Here is a 27171-nt window from a genome sequence, read left to right on the forward strand (position 1 = left end):
CCACTTTTACATTTTCCAACCAATTAAGGTGATGCCAAGTCATTCCCTCACCAAATTCTCTCTCTCTTCACTCCTCTTTATATCTACAAATATATATATATATATGATATATATGATGTCATTATTTATTATTTCTATTTAATTGCCTACTTTTATTCTAATTTAATAATTTTAAATTAAAATATATTTAAACAAATAATAAGATTATAATAAAACAATATAGTAATAATATATTATTTAAACCAAATATAAAGTAACAACCTTTACAATTCAATTCAAATTAAAAAGTGAACTAATAAAGTCTATAAATAAAACAATTAAATAATTAAATATACAAATATATAGTAGAAAAATAAAATGTGTGCATACTATTTGAGATTTATACCTAAAGATCATAGCACCCTCTTCAATTTTCTTAGGACAATTTTACATCATTTCTCACTCATCTAATTTATTTTTAATTTCTTTAAAATTAAAATTTTATGATATTTTAATATTTGGTAAAATTATATATAAATAAAAATTATAACTATTAAATCACTCCAAATACAAATGTTTGAATTATATTTATAATTGTGTATATAAATACATTACAAATATATGCAAGGGTTAAAGTTTTAAAAATATATTACTATTCATCTTTTAACTTATATTGTTTTTAACTTATTTATTTATATATTTTGTCGTTAACTTATATATTTATTTATTTATATATTTTCGTAAACTTATATATTTATTTATATTTTATTTTGTTAACTTATTTATTTATATATTTTATTCTTTAACTTATTTATTTATTTAAATATTTTGTTGTTCACTTATTTATTTATTTTAAATATCTTGTGTTAACTTATTATTTAATACGATATTTTAGTGTAATAAGAGGGAAAATGAATATATTAAATAATAAAATATATAAAATTTATATATTTTAAAATATATATCATATTTTTGTTAGTTATAACTTATTTATTTATTTAAATATTTTGTCTTTAACTTATTTATTTAAATATTTTATCTTTAACTTATTTATTTATTTATACATATTTTAAAGTAAGAAGAGTGAGAATAAATAAATTAATCTAACACTGAAACAATTTGTTGAATAATTTGATTAATCTTTGAAAAGAAAGATTAGAAATAATAAAAAAATTGAATTTCATGTGTACACTAATACTATGATAATGTTTTGAAAATAAAGTTAAGAAACAATATAATTATTCTTTGAAAAGAAAGAATGAAAATGGAAAAAAAGGATTTTATTAATTTTTATTTAAATAATTTTACATAATTTCTCTCCCATAAATAATTTTTGTGATATTTTAATATTTTTACATAATGTGAATATTTGTACATATGAATCTTTAAAGTTAAAAGGGAAATGTTATAATGTGTAATATATATTAGATTAAAATGATATATCTAAATCTTTAATTAATTTTAATATATATCTAAAAGCAAAAGAAAGAAAAAGATAAATATTAATGCCAAAGACAAATATAAGAAAAATGTGATATGATCAATCTAAAATTTTATGGAGACCTTTTTTTCATGTGTGATATGTTAGCACAATAAGTTGAACTTTATAATTTTAACATTATTACAAATAACAATAGATTTGAGCTAAAAAATGATATTAGTGAAACTTGTATCCCCACACAATGCATCTTTCTAAAAGTTGATCTAGGATTTATATCATTTCAAAACTATAAACATTGAGTTTTTTTTATTACTTCTTCCCCAAGATAAAAATGTCATTCCAAACGCTATAACGCATAAAGCAGTTAAATTTTATATGAAACAAATTAAACTAGTAATTGACATACTCATCATTAAGTTAGACTCTCTTAAGAGATTAAAATTTTATCAAAATATCACAATTATGATGTATATTTCTCATAAAAAAAAACATCTATTAACAAATATATATATATATATATATATATATATATATATATATATATATAATTTCATTGTTTATTATTTTTAATTAAGTGCGTTATTCTTATAAGTTCATGTGCTATGAGTTTCTTCTAATTTTTTCTTCACATAATTGCAATATAAATGAAACAATAATGTTTCATATTTTTATCTTAGTCAACATATTTTATTTTTAATCATATATAATTAACTTTTATTATAATTTAATAAATTTAAATTAATATGTATTTAAACAAATAATAAGATAATAACAAATAAAAACTAATAATATATTATTCAACCTAAATATAAATTAACAACCTTCAAATATTATAACCTACAATTCAGTTCAAAATAAAAAGTCAACTAATAAAGTCTATAAATAAGATAATAAAAATTAAATATACAAATAAGTAGTAGAATAAATAAAATTTGTCGTATGCCTAAAGATCATAGAACTCTCTTAACTTTTTTTTTTTTTCATAATTTTACATAAATCTCTATCATATAAAATTTTATAATTACTTTTAAAATTTAATTTTTTGATATTTTATAAAAGTATATATATATATATATATATTTATGAAAATTATAACAATTAAATAATTACAAATAGTTGAATTATATTTATAATTGTGTATATATATAAATTAAATATATATATAATATATAATATATATTATATATATATATAATATATATATATATATAATATATATATATATAATATATATATATATATGAGAGTGTTAAGGTTTTAAAGAGAGATTTTTATTCATTTTTTGTAACATAATAGTAATTTGTAAATATATATTTATATTTTGTCATTAACTTGTTTATTAATTATTTATATATTTTGTCGTTAACTTATTTATTTATTTAAATATTTTGTCGTTTATTTATTTATAACTATTTTAGAGTTATAAGTGGGAAAATGAATAAATCAAATAATAAAATATATAAATATATATATTAAAATATATAACATATTATATTTTTTAAAATAATAGTAGAGAGAACGAATAAATCAAATAAAACATTATTGAAACTTAATTGCATTTATTTAGTTTCATCGTGCAAATAATAATGTTTAGAGACAATTTCATTCTATATACTATTGGAATTGTTCATTAACTTAATTTTCATTCTTACAACTTTACATCATTTATCTCTTATATAAAATTTTGTAATTTCCTTAAAATTTAATTTTGTAATTTCTTTAAAATTTAATTTTGTAATATTTTAAATATTTTGAAAATATATACAAAATTGTAACCATTAAATAACTTCAAATGATTGAATTTTATTTATAATTGTGTATATAAATACATTAAAAGACATTAAAGTGTTATAAGGTTTTAAATATAAATTATTTTCATTTTTTAACCTAAAAGTAATTTATAAATATATATTTATACTTTGTCGTTAACTTATTTATTTATATATTTTGTGTTAACTTATTTATTTATACATATTTTAGAGTAATACAAGAGAAAATTAATAATAAAATAACAAATTATATAAATATAAATGTTTTAAAATTTAATATACATTTTTTAGAGTAATAATAAATAAAATGAATAAATGAAGTAAAAATTATTGAAAAAATTTGTATTTGTTGAACGATTATTCTTTGAAAAAAAATAATTTTTTCAGTTGCTATAATAATTGGTTATTGTTGATAGACAATTTCAAATTTTTTACACTAATAATAAAATTTTTTATTAACTTTTTTTCCAAGGATTTTACATAATTTATCTCTCATATAAAATTTGTAATTACTTTAAAATTTAATTTTATGATTTTTTAATATTTTTCAAAAGTATATATAAAAATTGTAACCATTAAATGTCTGCAAGTGGTTGAATTATATTTATAATTGTGTATATAAATACATTAAAGATATGAAAATGCTAAGATTTTAAAAATAATTTATTATTCATTTTTTAACCTAACAACCTACCAGTAATTTGTAAATATATATTTATATTTTGTCGTTAACTTATTTATTTATATATTTTGTCGTTAACTTATCTATATTTAGTTAGGTGAAATAATAATGTTTCATCTTTTTTTTTTCCAACTTATTTATATATTTTGTCGTTAACTTATTTATTTATATAATTTAATAATTTAAAATTAAAATGTATTTAAACAAATAATAAAATTATAATAACAAAAAAATAATAACAATATATTATTCAAACCAAATATAAATTAACAATATTCTTATATTATAAGTTCAAATTAAAAATTAAACTAATAAAGTATACAAATATGATAATAAAAATAATTAATTGTATGTGTTGTATTATTAGGATTTATCCTAAAGATCTTTCTTTAGAAAATTTTATATAATTTTTCTCTCATATAATTTTTTGTAATTTTTAAAAATATTTTGTAAGAATATATATGAAAATTATAACCATTCACTACAAAGTGTTGAATTATATATATATATATATATGAAAGTGTTAAAGTTTTAAAAATATACTCATATTCATGTTTTAACTTAATAGTAATTTGTAAATATATATTTATATTTTGTCCTTAACTTATTTCATTAAACATTTTGTTCATATATTTATTTATACCTATTTTAGAATAATAAAAGGAAAATGAATAAATCAAATAATAAAATATATATTTATATTTTTTTAAGTAATATAATAGGAAGAATGAATAAATGAAATAAAACATAATTCAAACCATTTATTGAACAATATAATTATATTTCGTAGAAAAAGATTGAAAATAAAAAATATATATATTTATTTGAATTTTATCGTGCTCTTAATAACTGGTCATGATCATTCTTGTGATGTTTTGCATCGTCTCACCATATTTTATTTATTAGTCGATTTTATATAGTATTAAACTATATATATACTTTTATAAATTATATTTATATTTATAATTTGTCTTGTAGATACAAAATTTTGGATGTCAATATATTCTATAAAAGACTAAATATGAGTTTGATTTTGTAAGAGTAATATTTTAGATGATACATTTTTTTTAATAATATTTGAATCTATAATTTTTTAGTAAATGTATTTATTGTACTTTTTAATTAGATTTTGTAATTTATTGAACTAAGATGCTAAATAAATGATTTAATATTTTTAATTAAATATAATACAATCAACTATTATTTATTTTAATTTGAATCATTTTTGTTATTAAAAATAAAATTTTTAATATATAAGACAATAAATTATTGAGCACAACAAGAAATAAATAATTAAAAAATTATATTTTTTCCCACTTTTTTTATATGTATATTAAATTAAAAAAATTATATATATATATTCATTTAAAATTATAAAAAAGTTATATATATATATATATATATATATATATATATATATATATATATATATATATATATATATATATATATATATATATATATATATATATATATATATATATAACAAACTTAATATATATATATATATAATAATAATAATTTTATATATGTAAAATATATATATATATATATATATATATATATATATATATATATATATATATATATATATATATATATAATTTTCAAAAGTTATTTATAATAATTTATAATCTAAAATTGAAGTGAGAAAAAAATAAAACAAGTTAGTGCTATTAGTAAGGTGTCATTATAATGTATAATGTAATATAGTCCTATTATTAACATAAATATACAAAAAAAAATTGTGTCATTTCCCATTTTTTAGTCTTTGCTTAATTTGTATTTTATATTTTTAATTTTAAATGTTTTTTATAATAATTATATAAAAAAAAAACATCTATTTTTATGGAAAACCATGAAGAAATATTCATTATAGTTGGATATTGTATATTATTTAAGAAAAACATTTCCATGAGAACACCAGAGATAACCCTCCCCACTAAGGTCTAGGATCGCCATTGTTCGGTCTCTCTTTTCCGACCACCGGCGCCAAATTGTGGGTTCTCATGTGATATCGAAGGTTCTGTTCACGACTGAAACACTTGTTGCACTCATAGCAAATGAAATATTGAGTCGCTAAGAGCGATTCCGACGACAAATCAATCACTTCAGCTTAGAAAAACAAATAAATTAAAAGTTAGGACGTACGATGAAATTGAATCAATAAATTATGAATTCTCACCAGGCCTTTCAGGAAGGTTTTTGGTTTCTTTTCCTCCTTGATCTTTCCCACCTCTAGAATTCGCCATTAAATAAATAAAATGAGAAGTACTGACGATGAAGAAAAAACCTATATTTAAGGGAAAAATATGCCTTGTTTGATTTTCAGTAATAAATAAATAAATAAATAAATAAATAAATAAATCTCAAATGATGACAGCTTTTTGTCTAAAAATGATAAAGTTTATTAATATAAAATATAAAATGTAATCTATAACTAGATTCTCAATATTTATAATTTAATGAGATTTTATTCATTTATCCTTACCATAACATAAAGGCATTAAATTAAAAACAAAATATTTTTAAGTAATCTAGATTATATTACAGGAACACTTCTAATAGTAATGTAAATGGATATTTTTAATTTATTCAATGTAATCTTACATAATAATTAGAGTGCTAAATTAAAATTGAGAAAATTATTAATTAGATATAAGCCTATAACACATTAATGGGTTGTTTGATGAAAAATGATTTGAAATATAATTTGTTTGATAAGAATAATTTCTCATTATTTTAATTATAGGTAGATGATGAGTTATCATTTGACTGTATTTTTTTTAAGTTACTTATTAAGTCTCGATTAAATAACTTTTTAAACCGTTCATAATATTAGGTAGAAATTATTTTGACATCATTCTACTAATGTGTTCGACTTGTTCAATCTACTTCAATTCTCATCGTTCAGAAATTTAAATAAATTCATCTTTTGAATAAAACTCAACAAACTTGCATACTCGTTGAATCTTATACATTAAGATTTTATTTATGTAAAATATTTACACAATTTAACATCTAGATAGTCAATTATTTTAATTTTATAAATAATTTATTATTATTATTATTATTATATAATAACTATTTTTTATATATGTAAATATCTGTTTAATTTTAATGATAATTATTTTTATGAAATTTATTTTTATTGAGATGTGAAAATACGAGGCATTCTATTATTTGGATAAAATGATAAAAAAAAAATCATTTTAAATGTAATAAAAGTAGATGAGAGGTATTTTAATTTTTATTAAATAAACTGTTGAATGATTAAATTGATAAATGATAAGATAAGATGATTAAATATAAATAACCTCATATCAATCAAACAAGCTCTTGGGCCTTATTGGTTCAACTATGGGCTATTTGGATATCCTTGCTATTATTTTTAAATAATCGTTTTTGGTTTTAAGTTATTAAAAAAATGGGTTGGGTTAGATTAAAATTATACTAGAGGTATAAATATGATATATTTTATTTTAAAAAATATATTTTTTGATTTAAGAATAATCCCAAAAGTAACAACTAAGTATACAATTTTACAAACAGGCTAGGCTAGTATGTTTATAAAAGAACTATAAAAACACAAAAAATTGAATTAGGATGTGTTGGATTGAGATTTTGTAAAAAAATAAATAAATTATATTCAAAACATAATTTGTTGATTCCCTTATAATCACATATTTATATAATTCAATAATTAAAATACTAAAATATTTATATTTTAAAAAAATATATTGTTATATTATACAAATTATTTTTATGAAAATGTCTCATTTTTTTAGGAAAATTAAGAGAAAAAAAAGAATAATGTACATCTTTATTTATTTATAGTTTACATTAGAAATATAAAAAAATATAATATAATATATTATAGAATATGCAATATAAGGAAAATATAATATAATATATTATAGAAGGTAATATAATAATTATTATTATATTATATACACCAACATCTTCCCTTAAGCTCATGGTGGAAGAACATTGAACATTTTGAGATTGGAGACTAAATCTTGAAAACGTTGAGGAGGATGAGATTTGATAAAAATGTCAGCAATCTGAGCTTGCGAAGAAATGAAAATCAATTTTATGGTACCATTAACGACATGATGTCGTGTCAGATGACAACTATTTCTATTTGTTTGGCACGTTCGTAAAATAAATCATTATGAGCAATCTGCATTGCACTATTATTATAACAGAAAACTGGAATATCAGCGAATAAAGGAACACCCATAACTTGAAGTAACCATTGTAGCCAGAGAAGCTCAGAGGTAGTATCTACAAGAGCACGATATTCAGATTCTGTACTAGAATGAGAAACAAAAGTTTGTTTCTTACTTCTCCATGAAATGAGAGATGTGCCAAGAAAGAAACAATAGCCAGTAGTGGATCGACAATCAGTTGGATCACCTGCCCAATCAGAGCTTAGGCTCTAGGTTTTATAGCCATTTAAGGTTTGATGTTCACATTAATTCAATTTTAATGGATAAGTATTTCAAGCTTGCATTCTCTACCGTTGCTGCTGTCATAGGTAATTCATTAGAGAACACTTTTTCCAAATTTTCTCTTATAGACATTCAATCACTCTTACAAAAACTTCAATCAAATAATGTACTACATCTTCTCCATTCCTATCTTGTTTAGTGTTATCTACCACACCAGGTATTTCTACCTCATAGTTTTTTTATTCAGGATGTTGTAATCATATGACTTCTGAATCATCTTTTCTCACATCCACTAGAAGCCTATTATTATGTATGCTGTTCATACTGCTGATAATACTACTTTGAATGTTCAAACTATTGGTACCGCTCAAACTTTTATATTGTCCTTACCTGAAACATTTTTGTTCCAAAATTTTCGTTAAATCTTATTTCTGTTGGACAATTATGTGATCTCGGTTTTAACATAATTTTTTTGAGTAATGGTTGTGTTGTGCAAGATCCTCAAACAAATAAAATCATTGGAACGGGTCGTAAGGTTGGGCGATTGTTTGAACTCACTTCTCTATCTCTTCCATCACAATATTTTGTTGGAGTTATCACTTCTCAAATTTGGCATTCTCGATTAGGTCACCATTCTAAAGATCGTTTGAGTTCTTTAATTACTAGTGGTTCCTTAGGCCCTATTAAGACTGAAACTTTTGATTGTGTTTCTTGTGAGCTTTCTAAAGGACACGATTTACCTTTTTTTCCTAATGATTCTAATTCATTAGCACATTTTGATATGATTCACTCTGATATTTGGGGTCTTACACCACATAATACTATGGCTATTTTAAAATATTATGTGATATTTATTGACGTTTTTTCTCGTTATACATGGATCTATTTGATGCGTAAATAGGTCTGAATTATCCTCAATTTACATTCGGTTTGCTAATATGATTCAAACTCAATTTTCCTCCAAAATTAAAATTTTGCGCACTGATAATGCCATGGAATACAAAGACACAAAATTCATAGAGTTTCTAGAACAAGAGAGCACAATTATTCAAAGATCTTGTCCTAGAACTTCTCAACAAAATGGTCGGGCAGAACCAAAACATAGACACATTCTTAATGTTGTTTGAGCCCTTCTCATCTCGTCCAGATAACTTTTGGGGAGAAACAAATTTCACAACTGTTTATACTATTAATTGCATTCCTTCTCCTTTCATAGGTAACATCTCTCCTTTTGAACGTCTTTTTAATCGAGCTCCGAATTATGAAACTCTCAAAGTTTTTGGATGCGTTTGTTTTGTTTTATTACAACCTCATGAATACAATAAATTAGAACTCGAACTCGATTATGTTGTTTCTTAGGTTATGGAATCGAACACAACGGATACAGGTGTTGGGATCTATTGTCTCAATGTCTTCGTATCTCTCGTCATGTATCATTTTGGGAACCCAAGATGTTTTTAACTATATCTAAATTTAGGGTCAATGAACCTCCTACTCAATTTTTGTGTGATCTTACCATACCTTTGTTTCTTGACATTTCTTGTGTAGGACCATTTAACAACTAATGCGACTCAACTCCATCTGCATTTCCTACATCGACATCTTCTCAATCTTAAAATCCGGTACATACCTCATCTGATCATATCATTCAAGAATCTTCTTATTTTCCACCACCACCACCACCACCACCACCATCACCAACATCACCATGCTGGGTGAAAAAATACCTGTAAAACTCATTCTAACAAGAGAATGACAGTGTGTTGACTAAATAACCAGTAAAAGAGCACATATGATTGAATTAACACCAATAAAAATATGGCATTAACTATTGGGATAAAGCAACAACTGAAAATAAACTCAGAGAATACGATTGTCGAAAAAAGTAAGAACATCAACATAATTATTTGAAAAAACAAAAAAATATCAAAAGAATTATTTGAAAGAAAAAAAATATTATTATAAAACATAATAATAATAATAATAATGATAATGATTAGAGCCCTCCATCAATGATTAAAATAATAGTGTATATATTTATTGAATATAGTGAAAATATTTATTCTTGAGTTACATTAACAATATAAAAAAAAATATAATATAATATATTATAAAACATGCCATATAAAGAAAATATAATATATTATTATATTATTATATTATATACACTAACATTTTCAAAATTACCGTCAAACAATATTTTTTTTAATTATTTAAAATAAAAAACTGATATTAAACATGATCATGGTCGTTTTCTATTATTTATGTATCGCTGTTATGTCTCATTAGTCATTGGAAACTGACCTATTTTTTATTACAACACTTTCATCATTTGCAAGTTAATAATGATTTTTTAATGTATTACAACTTACAAGTCTGGATTGTAAGACCTTATTAGGGATAGAATTTAAAATAATATATTGATTATTTCAATAATCTTGAGTGCTACAAAATTTTTGAAAAAATAGATTTTTTTTTAATAAAAAACTATCATTTAAAGTTGCCAAATAATAAACAAAATTTCATTTTTCACTAGGCACATAATAGAGAAAAGACCATTATCCATATAATTCAAAATTAATAATAGTCTTTAGCCATAAGAATTAGGTCATTTTTCTTATGCATTACCACACCCGGTTTAACATCTGAATCAATATCTTCTTTTTTCATTCCATGAGGAAGTTCCCATTTAAATTTGTAAAGTAGATTAGCTAGTGCAAGCTCCACATTTACAACTCCTAGGTTCAATCCCGGACAGCCTCTCCTACCCGCCCCGAAAGGGATAAATCCAAAGTCATGACCTCTAAAATCAATATTCTTTGCATTCTCTATAAATCTCTCGGGACAAAACTCTTGGGGTGTTGTCCAGTAGTTGGGATCTCTTCCAATCGCCCACAAGTTGACAAAGACAATAGATCCTTTACGAATTTCGTATCCTTTTATTTTACACGTTTGAGTTGCAAGATGAGGAATTGCGAGTGGTGCTGGAGGATGCAATCGTAACGTCTCTTTCACCACAGCCTTTAGATAAACTAGTTTATCAAGATCATCTTCAAGGACATGGCAACACATGACTTCACGATGATTATCAATGATATTCTCGTGGTTGATTGATCTTACTTCTTGTTGGACTTTATTCATGACTTTAGGATTCTTCATCAATTCAGTCATTGCCCATACCAAAGTAGCAGAACTTGTGCTTGTCCCACCAACAAAAATATCCTTACCATAAAATAAACAAATAAAATTTCAATAGTTTTCATGACTTCATAACATAAAGTTTTAATTAGAGGGTAATAGTTATGTTAATTACCATTAACTGGCATTTAATATGATCCATGGTGAGGTGCACCGGAAGTGAACTATCTTCCTGAAGTTGGAGCAAGACATCTATGATGTCCTCTTGATGTTCATAATTCTTTCTTTCCACAAGATGATCATCAATGATTTCTTGGAGAAACAAATCTAGATCTTTACAAATTTTATCCGCCCACTTCGTTCTTCCCACAAGCTTATCAACCCATCCCATGTATGGAAAATAATCGCGCATATAGAATGATCCCGCGACTACCTGAATTTCATGCAAAAGATCTTGGAACTTACTCTTCGTCTTAAACTTATCGATTGTGTACTCATCATCGTACCTCTTTCCGAAAGCAATCCTGCATATTATAGAATTGAATAGATAGATGGTTATCTCACTCAGATTAACGGGCTTGGACTGAGATGCGAGCTGTGAGATGATGTTGATGGTGCGAGAGACTTCGTCATATCGAACCGGGCGAAAGTAGAGAACTTGCTTTGCGCTTAGCAAATGGTGAACAGTGATCTTCCTGATTTCCCTCCAATATTCTCCATATGGAGCGAAAGTCACGGTTAATCCATTGTAGGATATTTTCATTTGGCCATAAAATGTAGGACGGCCTGCGAGTTGACGATCGTGGGTGCTAAGAGCTTCTTTAGCGATTTCTGCTGAAGAAACAACTATGGCTGTTAAGGAGCCTAGGCGAAGAGACATGAGGGGGCCATATTTGTGGGAAAGTTGGTAGAGATGGCCATGGAGATTTGCAAAGTTAAGTTGGTGCAAGTTACCAATTATTGGAAACCTAGGAGGTCCTGGTGGATCATTTGTTTTATTTTGGGTATGCTTTTCCTGTAGAAATAACCACAACAATAATGGTATGATTAGCAAAACAATGGTAAGAAAAAATATAAGAAACAAATTTAGTTCCATATTTGATTATTTTGGATCCCCTTATTATCGACTCTCTTATGCCTATATATAATAATAATAATATCACTAACCAGACCAAAACCGGCATCATCTAATGGGTGAAAGATTAAGGCGGCAATTAAGGAACATTGTTTGTCTTTTTATGTTTATTTTATATGTCTAATTCTTTGTTGTTTTATCTATTTTGTTTTCAGGGTTGAAATTTGTTTTATCCTGATTAGTTTAGTGCTGTATTTTTATTCTAATATATTTTTCTTTCATAAAAGTTGATAGTTTAAATTCTTAATTAAAAAGGTAAGCTGCTAACCCACTAGCTAACAATATAATATAAGAGGGTTTTAGATTGATTTTGGATAAATTAAAATTAGCCAATTAATGATTTTTTATTTTTGAATATCCAACCTTATACTCTCTACTTTTCTTATTTAAAATAATAAAACATTAATACTTTACGAGTTAAATAAGTGAATATTAATTAATTATTTTGTTGACAAACTTTAATAGTACAAGTCTACAACTCTTTTTTTGCAAATCACATTAAATACCATATTTTAAGATTGTTTTATTTATTTAAATAAACTTTATATTTAACCTTAATAGATTTAGTTATTTAAATAAATTTTATATTCAACCTTTATAATTTAGTATATTGGTTAGGGTTGAATTATAATCCTTAATAATTGTAATAATAATAATAATATGAATCTACTAACTCACTAACATTAATTAATTACTTGCATCTACCACCACTAGCATGAATTAAAAACAACAATTGAATTCACACTAACATAAAGAAAACACTAATATTTGAGCCCACTAACAATAATGTTCTCATTAGATGTTTAAGTAATTAGATCTCCCCTTATCTTCGGTATCACTATTAGGAGTAAAGAATCTAAAGATATTTGAAAACACTAAATATTATTAACCTTATAGATAATAGATGATACCTTTTCATATATTCTCTTCATTTGGAGGGAGACATATTTCCATTACTATTAAGTCACATAAATTATGGTAAAATAAAAAAAAATCAAACAAAATATAATACATTGATGATAAGAGATGTTATAATTACTTAATCAAATAAATTAATAAAAGTACTAAGAAAACACTAAATAAAGAAGTCTTAAAAAATGTGATTAAGTTACTTATTTAGTGAGACTTTGTTAGAGCATCAGCAGCGCAGAAGACCTTCTGTCCTCTTATTTTGTGAAATCAATATTCCACATCAGCAGAAAGCGGGCACACATTCTAGTTGGCCAAAACACTCAAATGTTTTCCCCCGCCCTCTTATCTAAATAATAAATTTTATTTATAATATTTTAAATAAATAACTAATTTATAATATAGGAATATTATAACTAATATTCCTATATTATAGCTATATTATAGGAAAATTTGAGATTTTAAACTCACGTGTTAATATAATTAATAAAAAATATATTAATTTATTTAAAAAATATATTTATTAATTAAATATATAATTAAATATATAAGTAATATTCCTGTATTATATATATTATAGGATAATTTAAAATTTCACCCTTAAAACATATTAATATAATTAATAGAAAATATAAAATATTTTTATAATTTAAAATATATTATAATATTAAAAACGAATAAATTTGAGAATATATAACATATATTCCTATATTATAGTATATTATAGGAAAATTTGAGAATATATAATTAATATTTCTATATTATAATAAAATATTATAATATTTTTATAATTAAATATATAATTAATATTATTATAATTTAATATATAATTAATATTCCTATCTTATAGTAAAATTTTAGAATATATATTTATTTAATGTTATTATAATGTTACTTAAAAATAGTAGAAAAAAATATTATAATTAAATGTATAACTAATATTCCTATATTATATATTATATTATATAATGATGAAAAAGTCAGAAGAGGGTATGACCGGCATAGAGGGCACTGCCCTCTTTTTGCTTTTATCTACAATGCAAAAAATGAAAAAAACCAATGACCTGCCCTTTTCCACGCTGTCCCATGCAGGCACAGGTCATGCGCTCGATATGCTCTAAGACATTAAATGTTTTATTTTTGATTGAGTAAATTGATTTATGGAACAAATCCATCTGTAAAGTATTCTCTTTCATTGTTGATAAAAAAATTTCATAATCTTTTTTTTTTAATTATTAAATATTTTAATTTTATAATAGCTAATTTTTCTCTATATAAAAAACAACTAGAATACAATAAAAATTAAAAATTAAAATTTTAAAAAACATTTTTTAGTTGAAACTAAAATTACATCTTCATTATAAAATAAAATGAAAACCACAACAATAATGGTGCATGGTATGATGAGTAAAACAATAGTAAGATACGAGTTAATTAGTACTTAATATTTAATTTAAAAGTAAAAATAAAATAGATGATTTTGTATATAAATTACACATAGAGATGACCACGGGACAGTGAATTACGGTCATTTCGTATTTCGGAATCCGATGAATATCCCTACTTCTATCTCATTCCCGATTCGTCGGGTACCCCATTACCCGATTATAAAAATTGAAAAATAAAAAACACAACTTTAATAAATAATTTTAACATTAGTAATATAATAATGCTAGAAATACAAACAATAAATTAACTAGAGTAGAAGAGAAAAAGTAGAATAAAATAAAATAGAAATTGAATATAAAGAATAATATTTTGTTATTAAAATTAAAGTTTAAATAGAAGTTTTTTTTTGGTATGGAAATATTTTATTGGAATACTAAAGTTGAATGAATTTATGACTAAATTTATATTGAAGTATGAATAAGACTACATTTAATGATTATTTATGATATATTTGGAACTATAACATTTGACTCAACTATCGGGCCAACTAGTAAGACAAGTGGGCTATTCTAATGGAGATATGTGTAATTTATGAGAAATGACAAATGTCATATTTTTAATGAGGATAGGTGGCATATAGATAAGTAAATTGTAATTATATTATTAAACTTTCATTCGTATTAATAACAAAACAGCATCATTATTCTCTTCTTGATTAAAGAAGAAGATAAATGTTGAAAGATTGAGATAAATGATGAATATTTATTTATTATGGAAATGTTTAAAAAGATAATTTTAATTTGTTAGACTAAAATGATAAATATTCTCTATTGGAAATAAAAATGAGACAATATAATACATAAACCACAAATAAGATCAGAAATACAAATGAGACGTGACACAAGCAATAAACTATTTCAATGATAAATATTCTCCATCAAAAATAGAAATGAGACAATAATCCTTAGATGCAAAATAAACCACAAATACAAATTGAAACAAGCATAATAAATATTCTTTTAACTTGAATAAAAATATTTAGATGCAAAATAACCACAAACTCCACTGTAAACCAAATGTTCAGTTTACAAAAAATCATTAGTTTCAACATTAATAAGGCTTAGCCATAAGAATTAGGTCATTTTTCTTATGCATAGTAATACCTGGTCTAAGTTCTGAATCAATATCTTCATTTTTCATCCCATGAGGAAGCTCCCATTTAAATTGGTAAAGTAGATTAGCCAGTGCAAGCTCCACAATTATAACTCCTAGGTTCAATCCAGGGCATCCTCTCCTTCCCGCACCAAAAGGGATAAATCCGAAGTCTTGACCTCTAAAATCAATGTTCTTTGCACTCTCAAGAAATCTCTCTGGCCAAAACTCTTCAGGGTTTTCCCAGTATTCAGGATCTCTTCCAATCGCCAACAAGTTCATGTAGACAATATTTCCTTTCAGAATCTTGTATCCCTTTATATTGCACGTTTGAGTTGCCAGATGAGGGACTCCAAGCGGTGCTGGGGGATGCAATCTTAATGTCTCTTTCACTACAGCTTTTAGATAAATTAGTTTATCAAGATCATCTTCAAGGATGTAACAATATCCTTGATTCTCATGCTTGATTGATCTTACTTCTTCTTGAACTTTATTCATGGATTTAGGGTTCTTTATCAATTCAATCATTGCCCATACCAAAGTAACTGAACTTGGGTCTGTTCCAGCCACAAAAATATCCTAAACAATGAAATAAATAAAGAATCTTAATTTTATTATAATGTGGTAATTAGAAAATAAATTAAATTAGAGGGTGATAGTTACATTACCAGTAGCTGACATTTAATATGATCCATTGTGAGGTGCACTTGAAGTGAGCGGTCCTCCTGAAGTTGGAACAAGACATCTATGATGCACTCTTGATGTTCATAATCATGAACTCCTTTCTTTTTTCCCACAAGATGATCATCAATGATTTCTTGCAGAAACAAATCTAGATCTGTACAAACCCTGTCCACCCATTTCGTTCTTCCCACAAGCTTATCAACCCAACCCAAGTATGGAAAATAATCGCACATATATAATGATCCTTGCACTTCCTGAATTTCATGCAAGAGATCTTGGAACTTACTCTTGGTCTTATCCCCTCTATAGTCATCGTCGAACCTCTTTCCAAAAGCAATCCTGCAAATGATGGAGTTGACAAGATATATGGTTACCTCACTCAGATTGATCGGCTTGGATTGAGACGCGAGCTGGGAGATGATGTTGATGGTGCGAGAGACTTCGTCGTATCGAACCGGACGAAAGAAATGAACTCGCTTGAGGCTCAACATATGGAGGACGTTGATCTTCCTGATTTCCCTCCAGTATTCTCCATATTGAGCGAACGTCGTGTCTAATCCATCATAGGATACTTTCATTTGGCCGTAAAATCTAGGCCGGCCTGCCAGTTCACGGTCGTGGGTGCTGAGAGCTTCTTTTGCTATGTCGGCGGAAGAAATGACTATGGCTGTTAAGGAGCCTAGTCGAAGAGACATGATGGGACCATATTTGTGGGAAAGTTGGTAGAGATGGCCATGGAGATTTGAAAAGTTAAGTTGGTGCAGGTTACCAATTATTGGAAACCTTGGTGGTCCTGGCGGGGATTGATTTTGGCTAGTATGGTACTTGTCATGTATAAAAAACCACAACAACAATAATGGTGATATGATGAGTAAAACAATTGCAAGAAACGAATTTAGTTCCATGTTTGATTAGTACGGATTCCACTTATCATCGCCCACTCCACTGTATATATTGTTGGGAATTCAAGCTGTAATATCTAAATTTAAAAATAAAAATAAATGACTTCATGCATGAATTACATGTGGCATAACATAAATTACACGTGGTTTCATGTAGGTGACACTTGCCACACATGCCACGGTATATATTGTTGGGATTGTGGCATGACATAAATGACATGTGTGACACATGTCACACATGCGTAATGAAGATATGTGGTATATCGCCCACTGTATTGGGAACTCAAACTGTAATATCTAAATTTAAAAATAAAAATAAAAGTCTTCATATATAAATTAGATGTGTTTTAGGTAGGTGACGCATTCATATTATAATAAAGATAAAGTGGTATATGAATTATATGACAAATGACCTATTCTAATGTAGATAAGTGGACTTTATGATATATAAATAAAAAGTCACATATTTCTAATGAGAATTAATTAATTAGTGACATATGTGAGTGAAATTATCATTACCTTTCCGTGTAGTACGAATTATAATTATTAGTATATTGTATATATCTTGTTACCTTGTTTAGATTCCTCGATTAGTGGGTTACCTTGTTTAGATTCCTAGATTAGTGGTTTACCTTATTAAGAGTCTTTTGACTAGTATATATTGTAACATTGTTTATCAATAAGAACCATGGGATTAATCTCTATCATGGTATCAGAGTAAAGATCCTCTCAAGATCATCAATCGAATTTTTTTTTTTTTTTCTCTTCCTCCCACCTTGCTGCCTCACGCACAAACTTCTAATGTCTGTCCCACCTACTAATTCAGACTCCTCCTCCAATCAAAGTCAGACGCCCACCACCATGTCTGTTTCTCAATACCACTCTGCTTTCTCTGTTAACAATCTCCGCTCCATAATTCCTATCACCCTAGAGATGGGTAGCGAGGAATATCTCTCTTGGGCAGACCTTCTCGAAAACCACTGCTTGATTCACAATGTTTACGAACATCTCAAACCAAAAACTCCCAACGCCTCCGAAACACCTTCAACATCTTCCGAGACCGACTCTCTTCTGTGGAAACGCCTTGACGCCCTTGTCAAGCAATGGATATTTGGAACAATATCCAAGGATCTACTAAACACGATCCAAAAACCTGGTATGACGACTACTCAGGCTTGGGAACGTTTAGCGAATATATTTCAAGATAACACAGGTTCTCGCGCTATGTATCTTGAAAATAGGTTTTCTCAAATTCGTCTCAATGATTTCCCAAACATGAGTGCTTATTGCACTGAATTGAAGATGATTGCGGATCAACTTGCTAATGTTGATTGCCCCGTTTCTGAAAATCGACTGGTGTTGCGTCTACTTGGGGGTTTGAATGAAAACTACGAAACAATCGCCACCATAATAGGTCAAAAGAAGCCTCTCCCATCTTTCTACGATGCTAGATCTGATTTGCTCCTTGTTGAAACAAGGAAGGATGAATTCGTCCACACAAACACCTCTTTTATTGCCTCGGACGATCGTAGCCAAGGCCGCGGAAACAACTCTAGCCAATCAGCCCGTGCTACTGGCCAGCAGCAGCAGCAGGGCACCTCTAGCGCGCAGGAACAGGCCGGCCAGGGCCGAGGACGCAGCCAGCGCGGCAGAGGACGCGGTCGCAACACCAGCCGCACATACCACCAGCAGCAGCAATTCTGGGCACCTCCTGGCCAACAGCAATGGGCACAGTGGGCGCCTGCGGGCTGGACAGCACCCCCTTGTCCCTACCCGACACAACAGATCTGGCCGCAGCAGCAAAGCGCCCCCTGGCACGCATCTGGTCAACAGCAACAAGGCGCCTCCTGGCGCGGTTCTGGCTATCAGCAGCAACACACTCGGACAGCAGGAGTAGGCGTACTCGGTTCTCGGCCACAGCAGGCCTACATGGCTGAGACGAGCCAGCAGCAGCCCCAAAGTTACGTTGCAACCGATATCAATCAGGCGATGCACACTTATCCCTTACTCCGCCTGACGATACTTGGTACATGGATTCGGGAGCAACTTCACACATGACACCCAACTCAGGTAGTCTCTCGCCTTATTCTAATTTAAATTGTGTTAAAAATATCATTGTTGGGAGTGGACAGGAAATCCCGATTCGCGGTATTGGTAAAACTAACTTAAAACCACCCTTACCACCCTTACTTCTGAACAATGTTCTACATGCTCCCAAACTCATTAAAAATCTTATATCTATTCGTCGGTTTACTCGTGATAACAACGTCTCTGTAGAATTTGACTCACTTGGTTTTTCTGTAAAGGATTTCCAAACGGGGAAGGTTATCATGAGGAACAATAGCTCGGGGGATCTCTACCCACTCTCTCTGTCGAGCCAAAGCCAAAAACCCCCAACTAATTCTTCGTTTACTGCAATTTCGTCAAATTTATGGCATAATAGATTAGGACACCCCGGTGTCGATATTTTGCATTCTCTCAATAAATCAAATTCTATTTCTTGTAAGCCCGTTTTAGGGTCTAAACTCTGTGAGTCTTGCATCTTTGGTAAACAAGTTAAGTTACCATTTACCAATTCTGTCTCTTATACTACTTCCCCATTCGATATTATTCATAGTGATTTGTGGACGTCGCCTGTGCTAAGTACAAATGGACATAAATACTATATTCTGTTTCTTGATGATTACACAAATTTCCTTTGGACTTTTCCAATTGGAAACAAATCCCAAGTATTCTCCGTCTTCTCTACACTTCAAAATCAAATTCAAACACAATTTCAAAAGCCCATTAAAACAATCCAATGTGACAACGGAACTGAATATAACAACAGTCAATTTCGTACATTTTGTGACAAAAATGGTCTACAATTTCGCCTCTCTTGCCCCTATACTTCTCCTCAAAATGGTAAAGCAGAAAGAAAAATACGCACCATAAATAACATGATTCGAACATTGCTTACTCATGCTTCTCTCCCGTTAAATTTTTGGCATCACGCCCTCGAAATGACCACTTATTTCCTAAATATTCTTCCAAATAAACAAATTCGAAATTTCTCACCCACTCAACTTCTATATAACCGAACTCCTTCTTACTCTCACCTAAAAATTTTCGGTTGTCTTTGCTATCCTCTTCTTCCTCCAACCACTATTCACAAACTTCATAAACGCTCTACCCCTTGTGTCTTTTTAGGATACCCCTCTAATCATCGCGGCTACAAATGCTACGACCCAGCCTCAAAAAGATTTATCATCTCTCGTCACGTCATTTTTGACGAAACAAAATTTCCCTTTTCTCTTGTCCAAAACCCAAACTCAACTCACCCATCTCAATCCGAACCAATAACCATCCCAATACACATCCAAACCCCGCCCATCACCGAGTCCATTTCCCCACCAAACAACACTCCATTACCGAGCCCATTATCAACTCAACACACTCCACCAAACCCACCATCACCCATCACCACTTCACCAGGCCCAAACCCAAACACGACCAGCCCGTCCACAAGACCAAACCGTCCAAATCATTCACCAACACGGACAATACGAACCCGCGCAATGGATGGGATTGTCTGTCCAAAACGCATTTTCAATCTAAACACACTCACATCTCCATCGCCTATTCCCAAAAACCCAAAGTTAGCTTTATCAGACCCGAATTGGAAAGCCGCCATGGACGATGAGTTTAACGCTTTAATTAGTAATAAGACTTGGGACTTGGTTCCGCGTCCTCAGGGTGTTGATATTATACGATGCATGTGGATTTTTAAGCATAAAACTAACTCTGACGGCTCTTTTGAGAGGCATAAAGCCCGTCTTGTTGGTGATGGCAGGTCTCAGCAGATTGGAATCAATTGTGAAGAAACCTTTAGTCCTGTTGTCAAACCAGCCACCATACGAACTGTTCTGAGCATTGCTTTATCGAAGTCTTGGTCCATTCACCAAATGGACGTCAAGAATGCATTTTTACATGGTAATCTCAACGAAACAGTTTACATGCATCAGCCTTTCGGTTTTAGAGACAAAATCTTTCCCGACCATGTTTGTTTATTGCGCAAATCTTTATACGGCTTAAAACAAGCTCCTCGTGCTTGGTATCAAAGGTTTGCAGATTTTGTCTCTACAATCGGTTTTACACACAGCACGACTGATCATTCGCTTTTTATCTATCAACATGGGTCCGAAATTGCCTATCTACTCTTGTATGTTGATGACATTATCATTACGGCTTCGTCTGATCAGTTACGTCAGACTCTCATGAAAAGCTTAGGCGCAGAATTTGCTATGAAGGATTTAGGTAAATTAAGCTATTTCTTGGGAGTTGCTGTATCGTATACTAAGGATGGACTTTGTCTTAGTCAGAAGAAATATGCTGAAGAAATTATTGATCGTGCTGGAATGTCTACTTGCAAATCAACACAAACGCCGGTCGATACAAATGGCAAACTTGGAAAATCAACTAGTCCACCAGTCTCTGACCCCACTCATTACAGAAGTTTAGCCGGAGCACTACAGTATCTTACTTTCACACGTCCTGATATTTCATATGCAGTCCAGCAAATTTGCCTCCACATGCATGATCCGAAAGAGGCTCACTTGGCTGCCTTACACAGAATCATTCGATACTTACAGGGTACAAAGCACTATGGCCTTCATCTTTACAAATCCTCACTGTCTACACTCGTTTCATATACTGATGCAGACTGGGGAGGATGTCCAGATACCCGTCGCTCTACATCTGGCTATTGCGTCTTCCTAGGCGATAATCTTCTGTCTTGGTCGTCAAAACGGCAATCCACACTTTCTCGTTCTAGTGCTGAAGCTGAATATAGAGGAGTTGCCAATGTTGTCTCCGAATCCTGTTGGCTTCGCAATTTATTGTTAGAACTTCGTATCTCATTGGACAAAGCCACACTGGTCTACTGCGACAACATAAGTGCGATTTATCTCTCCCAAAATCCGGTCCAACATCAACGTACCAAACACATCGAAATGGACATACACTTTGTAAGGGAAAAAGTAGATAGAGGTAAAGTTCGCATTCTTCATATGCCTTCTCGTTTTCAAATCGCTGACATATTCACCAAAGGACTTCCGCGCATACTATTTGAAGATTTCAGAGACAGTCTCAGCGTCCGAGAATCTCCCGTTTCGACTGCGGGGGTGTATTAGTATATTGTATATATCTTGTTACCTTGTTTAGATTCCTCGATTAGTGGGTTACCTTGTTTAGATTCCTAGATTAGTGGTTTACCTTATTAAGAGTCTTTTGACTAGTATATATTGTAACATTGTTTATCAATAAGAACCATGGGATTAATCTCTATCAATAATAATAATAAAAAAAATAAAAAACATATTATTATTCTTTTTTATCTAGAGAAGGTAAAGATTGATGGAGGGAGATAAATGATGCATGTTTTCTTAATTATGGAATTGTTTATGAAGACCATTTTTACACATCTTTTTACTTGAAAACTTTCTTAAATCAAAATCTAGGAGTAAAACTACAAGCTACACAATATAACCAAATATTCATCTTGAAAAGAAGTTTAGTAACCTTCAACAACACAAAGAAGAATAACAAGTTAAAAAATAATATACTTTTTTGTCTCAAAATCAAAGATAATAATATTAAAACGCACAACAACTTCAACCAATCAAAAAAATGAAATTGACTTCAAAACGTTCAACCTTAATATAACCTTAATTTTATCTCCATATTAAATCTTTGCAACACTTTCTCAATATATCTTTTTTTCTTGAGACAGTCACAACATTTTCATATTTCTATCACGACTGATTTTTATTCTAAAAATTTGTTTCGTTGATCTAAAATCTTTCATCGCAAAATAGCTTTTTTTTCAACCTGTCAATTCTCTCAGCACTTTGACCAACGATAAGAATATCAACATAAAATAATAAAACAACAAAGTCATTATGAGAGAATTTTTGTACAAACAATTATCGGAATTAATCTTCTTATAGCAGTGTTGCTTCATAAATAACTCAAACTTAACTCAAACTTATTATACCATGGTTATGGACTTTATTTAAAGCCATACAAACTCTTCTTCAACTTACAAATAAAATCTATTTACATTTGACTTCAAAAGTACCACCAGGTTCCATATAAATCTTTTACTCTAAATTATTGTGAAGAAAGTTGTCTTGACATTTATCTGTTCAACATACGAATCAAGTTTAGTTTTTAAACTCAAAAACTTTTAATTGAAGTCAAGAGGATACACAATTTTCATCAAAGCCAACTCTCTTTATTTAGTTAAACCTTTGACAACTAAACAAGCTTACACTGTGGAGTCGAAGATTCTCATTTTGCTTCAATCTATATATAACCACTTGTTTTCAAAATATTTTTTCCTTTTGGTAACTGTACCAACTCAAATGTATGATTATGATGTAGAGATTGAATCTCATATTTCATATCATCATTCATCAAACTATAATTATTTTGAATCACTATTGTTAGGATCTAGGTCGCGGCTGGAGGACCGGGGTTGGGCCGGTTAGCGCGTCTCACTCAAAGGGTGGTGATTAATCCGGTTAGAGATTAACACCGGGGTTTCAATACTACACAAACTGTCACAAACCCTTGAACCAGGTTCAAGCGCGGAAGAGGTTTATTTCAGGTTGAAGCAGCACACTTACAGGATAGGCAGAACCGGTTTTGAATAGGACAGGTTTGGAAATTGATGGGTCGGTTTTTGTAACTTGGTGATTTGGTTTAGATAGTGTAGTGTCGGTCAAAAAGGTGTAGGTCGGTTAGTACAGCTCGGTTATAAAGTAAATCAGACGGAAATTAAATAACAAGACAAGTTTTTATGGATGTTCGGAGATGAAACTCCTACGTCACCCCTTCCTCTCAAAACCGCGAGAAGGATATTCACTAAGGAATACAAATACAATCCGATCGAGACTTATTTCCTGCTCGATAACACCCGTACAATTTACACCGAAATTATAGATACACACTTCAACTTAGCACTTAAGCTTTTCTAGAGAGAGAACACACTCTTATCACTTGTAGATTAAATGTTCACTGTGTCCCCCGTAAAATCTCTTGTGTCTCCCGTTTACTCTTCTTCAGCTGCTCCTTTTATAGGTGAAATATGCTAACGGTCATATTTCACTTCCTTGAATTTGATTGGCTGAGCAGAGGTTCAGTGTTTCAGACCTGGCGGTCAACCTTTCAGACCTGATGGTCTGAACTTCCAGTGTGTAAGACAAACCTGCTAGGTTTGTCTTTTACTCAATATGGTGACTGTTGGTTAGACAGTTGCCTGTACTTAGAAGATTGCCTTTCTGATTTATCCTGAAGTAGAAAGATTTTGTAGGACGGTCTTCTGTAGCCTGCAGACTGTCCTCAGACTTGTATGAATATGGCAATGTTCAGTCTGTTCCTTTGGTATCGTTTTCAACAGATACCCGAATTATCTTCTTATGATGGTCGGTCATTTGACTTAACCGGATGACTTCCGGTTATGACTTCTGAATGACCGGTCGTCTGGTGTTTCCAACCTTCTTTGAGCGGTCATGTTTCTGGTCGGTTTGATAGTTTGACCGGTTGAGCTTCTTAACCGGTTTATTGGTTTGATCGGTTAGTTTTTCTCAAACCGGTTGGGTACTTTGACTGGTCCGGTTCTTTGTTCCTGCATGGAAGATTTATTTGTGTTAAGTCTTATTAACCGATCTAATTTTATCTAACAATTTCTCCCTTTTGATTATTTTATTTAAAATTATCAAAACCACGTAAGATTGCAAACGTAGGCCGGTTCTTTATTTGACTGGATTTTTGAAACTGACTTGGGAGAATTTTCGAAAAATTTGAAAAAATTTTGAGAAAATTTTTGGAAAATTATTATCTTTTATCTTATCAACTATCCATAGTTTCTTCATATATCTCTAGTTCTCCCCATCCGCGACCAACACATATTTATTTTAAGAATATCTCGTAGAAGGGTTGTCATTTCTTGTGGATATTCGAATTGGAATTGTAGGCAATTCCTATTGTTCACTACTAACATTCTCTACCATGTTCACCTTAATTGTTAAATTGAGAATTATCATGTTGCATTTGATTTTTTTGATTAACTAGATGAGGGCGATAATTGAATTGGATTTAAATCATTCCACTCATCTTTTCCTTTCAAATTATTGTCTTTCGCTTTATCAATCTTTTCAACTAAAAAAATGCACTCATGACTCTTCACATCTAATTTTGATCTTTCATCCTTATAAATATGAACCAAACATCTGCATCCATATACTCGTAAATGATCACAAGAAACATTTTTACCTGTCCTAACTTTATTTGGAACTTCATCATCCAAAACTACTATTAGATTCAAATTAATGTACCACCGAATATATAATGCTTCACCCCAAAACGTCAGAGACAATTTTTCTTAAAATAACAAACATCTAATCCTTTCAACAATTGTTTTATTCATTCTTTTTACAAAACCATACAACCGAGGAGTCTTTAGAAGTGTCTTCTGATGTATGAATCCATACTACCTTCAATATGCATCAAATGAATCAATATACTAACCATCATTATCACTACGGATGCACTTGATCTTCTTTCTAGTCTCTCTTTCAACAAGAGCTTGAAACTCTTTCAACTTACCTAAGACTTCATCTTTAGTCTTCAAATCATATACCCAAAATATTCTGCAATGATCATCAATAAACGTTACAAAATAAAGAGCACAACTAAAATTATTTTGTACCTCTAAAGGATCACAAACATCTGAATGCACTAACTCTAAGAGATTTGACTTTTCTAAAGAAAAAATATGTTTGAACGATACTCTAGTTTACTTTCTTACCAGATAATGTGAACATTTATCCAAATATGTCTCACTTAAACCAAAAATAACATTCTTTTTGGTCAATGAATTCATTCATTTTTCACTAATGTGACCAAGTATTCAGTGCCACAATTTGGAAGCATCTTGATTGTGTACACCATTCATACTATTTTTGTTTATTGTCGTGTGTATCACATACAAATTTGAATTTTATCTTCCATACATACAATTAATTTGCCTTTCGAAAGTTTCCATTTTGCAGAACCAAAATAGTTATTGAAACCATCATCGTTGAACATTGCAATTGAAATCAAATTCAACCTAATATCTACAACATTCCAAATATTTTTTAGCAACAACTTGATCACATTCTTTTTATCTAAGCAATCATAGACAATACCAACAATCTTACTTGAGTCATCATTACTCATCTTCAATACTCCAAAATCACCAGAAGTATAAGATTTAAAATTATACTTCCTTGGCGTCACATACAAGGAAGCATCGATGTCAATCCCCTAACTTGACTCGCCAGATAAGGTTGACCACATTCTCATTGTGAACAGTGACAAGATTATTTGAGGTCGTTATGGATGTATGAACATCATCACCATCATCTTTGTTTGCTTCATTTCACTGATTTTATTTTTGAGTTTTAACAATATTTCTTGATATGACTATTTTTAAATTCAACGTAATATCTA

General features: G+C 29.1%; 3 protein-coding genes across 3 annotated transcripts; all 3 read right to left on the reverse strand.

Annotated features, from left to right (window-relative positions):
- Window positions 1-10902: 10902 nt before the first annotated feature.
- On the reverse strand, window positions 10903-11556 carry LOC124929813 (cytochrome P450 71A1-like; the record flags this gene model as incomplete). Its single annotated transcript, XM_047470202.1, has 1 exon — window positions 10903-11556. A coding segment is annotated over one exon (654 nt), but the record flags the coding sequence as incomplete, so codon positions are not given.
- Window positions 11557-11611: 55 nt separating this feature from the next.
- On the reverse strand, window positions 11612-14610 carry LOC124929814 (cytochrome P450 71A1-like). Its single transcript, XM_047470203.1, has 2 exons — window positions 14572-14610; window positions 11612-12478 (listed from the first exon to the last, which is right to left on the reverse strand). The coding sequence occupies exons 1-2, from the start codon at window positions 14608-14610 to the stop codon at window positions 11612-11614; spliced, it is 906 nt and encodes a 301-aa protein (XP_047326159.1).
- Window positions 14611-16005: 1395 nt separating this feature from the next.
- LOC124929815 (cytochrome P450 71A1-like) lies at window positions 16006-17637 on the reverse strand. Its single transcript, XM_047470204.1, has 2 exons — window positions 16717-17637; window positions 16006-16627 (listed from the first exon to the last, which is right to left on the reverse strand). The coding sequence occupies exons 1-2, from the start codon at window positions 17635-17637 to the stop codon at window positions 16007-16009; spliced, it is 1542 nt and encodes a 513-aa protein (XP_047326160.1). The 3' UTR covers window position 16006.
- Between the last annotated feature and the right edge of the window lie 9534 nt (window positions 17638-27171).

This window comes from Impatiens glandulifera, chromosome 3 (genome assembly GCF_907164915.1).
Source record: "Impatiens glandulifera chromosome 3, dImpGla2.1, whole genome shotgun sequence".
NCBI classification, from domain to species: domain Eukaryota; kingdom Viridiplantae; phylum Streptophyta; class Magnoliopsida; order Ericales; family Balsaminaceae; genus Impatiens; species Impatiens glandulifera.

Excerpts from the sequence above, each read along its gene's own strand:
- LOC124929815 (XM_047470204.1), bottom strand. The coding sequence starts at position 17,637 with ATGGAACTAAATTCGTTTCTTGCAATTGTTTTACTCATCATATCACCA. Across the intron at positions 16,628-16,716 it reads ATATTAAATGTCAGCTACTG|GATATTTTTGTGGCTGGAAC; the intron begins GTAATGTAACTA and ends TTCATTGTTTAG.
- LOC124929814 (XM_047470203.1), bottom strand. The coding sequence starts at position 14,610 with ATGACCTGTGCCTGCATGGGACAGCGTGGAAAAGGGCAG. Across the intron at positions 12,479-14,571 it reads GACAGCGTGGAAAAGGGCAG|GAAAAGCATACCCAAAATAA; the intron begins GTCATTGGTTTT and ends TTATTTCTACAG.